General features: G+C 33.9%; 1 protein-coding gene across 1 annotated transcript in view; it reads right to left on the reverse strand.

The window, feature by feature from the left end:
- shank3b (SH3 and multiple ankyrin repeat domains 3b) overlaps nt 1–1,660 on the reverse strand; it is a gene marked incomplete in the record, with an annotated part of 36,719 nt that overhangs the window by 11,337 nt on the left and 23,722 nt on the right. The window contains 2 exon segments of the mRNA XM_035675309.1: nt 211–319; nt 571–642. Coding sequence (XP_035531202.1) covers nt 211–319; nt 571–642 — 181 coding nt within the window.

The following is a 1,660-nucleotide window of genomic DNA, read 5'->3' on the forward strand; positions in this document are numbered from 1 at the left end:
CTACATATAGAACATAGAGCCAGAGCTTATACACTGTTTAATGAGGACATGTTACTGATTACAGCTTTATCTTTTTATTTATTTCTAGGAGTATTTTAACAAACACTATATAACATGAAGTTGCTGTTTCCTCTTGTTTCCAGTCTTTGTGCTAAGCTAAAGGGATTTCAGAAATATCATTATCATATTTGTGTGTGTGTTCGTGCTCACCCCCGCTGTCAGAGTCATGGAAGTTGGGGTCCAGGCCCTTTTCCAACCATTTGGAAACCTTCTCCACATTCTTCTGATGAACATGTTCCATGAAGCGCTTCAGGTTGGCCTGAAAAACACCCAAAATCCTGCTTTTATCTAAAGGAAACAGCTACAAGAACCCTTTAAATGGAGAATTGAGCAGTTTATTTATTTAATATATTCACTGTTATAAAATGAGACACACCGCTTGGTGTTATTATGAACAGTGGGAGTGAACATACATTATTAATGGATTTGTGTTGTCTAGACAAAGAATACAACATTTGTGTCTATAGCTGTGATTCATCAGTGTGTGTGTGTGTGTGTGTGTGTGTGTACCTTGGTGTGGAGCTTGGCCAGCTGTTTATCGTCCACGTAGCTCTGCGTGTAAATTCTCCTCTTGTAACGAAACTGTAGAAAAAGAGGTGAAAATGTTTATTAACACAAATGATATTTATAAAGTGTCAGTTAGATTAAATTCAAAGACATTTAACAAATAAATAAATGAGACAAAATGTTTGATTTAAGCATAAATCTATTAAATAGTCTGTTACATATAAAGGTTATTTTATCCTACAGTGCAGTTTGTATTAGAAGCTCTATCTTTTCCTCACACATACAGGACAGAGACAGTTAATGTCTGAGGTCGGATGTTTGAAAAATGTCTCTGTGATATGAAATAAAGGAAATAAAAACAGCTGGAATGAATAAACTTTATTTGTGTGAAAAGAAGCAGATTAAATAATAAGCTGTTTTATATTATAATGTACATCTTCTCTGTGTTTATTCACATGAGTATTTCTTTTCATACGTTCTTATTTACAGAAGTTTTATGACTTCAGACTTGATTTAGGCTTTAACACCAATGACTCGTAGCTTCCTTTTTGACTTGAAAATACTTGATAACTTCCCCCAAACGCAAAGATTAAAAAGTCACTGGTAGTTATTTAAACTGTTAATAATTAAATTATTTCCTTAATCAGTTAACATTAATGTTATTAACTCTTTAGATCCAGTTTGTCTGAATCAGTCCGACAGCATCCAATCAGGTTGCAGGAGAGAACGATGACATTACTGAGCGCCAGTTGAAAAAATGATACCAAAGATAATTTTGTTTTCTTCTGTTGTTAAAATGACTGATTACAGTCGGTGAAAAGAACATTATGACTTGTTTAGGACTCGAAACTCAAAGTTTGAGACTCTGCTTATTTATCTACTTATTATTTAATCATAAACACACACTGTAGTTTATTTATACACTGTCCTGCTGCCCCAAATAGTCACTAGAATACCAACTGTGGATTAATCTGCTGCTGAAAATAGTCCCAAACAAATGCACCATTTGTGTAATAAAAACTACAGCGAACAGCTGCTTTTTTAAGGAAATGATGCTGCTTTTAATTTGATTTTAAAGGTCCAGTGTGTCACA

Source organism: Morone saxatilis, unplaced genomic scaffold (assembly GCF_004916995.1).
Source record: "Morone saxatilis isolate NCDOM2014 unplaced genomic scaffold, NCSU_SB_2.0 Contig10, whole genome shotgun sequence".
In the NCBI taxonomy this organism is placed as follows: domain Eukaryota; kingdom Metazoa; phylum Chordata; class Actinopteri; family Moronidae; genus Morone; species Morone saxatilis.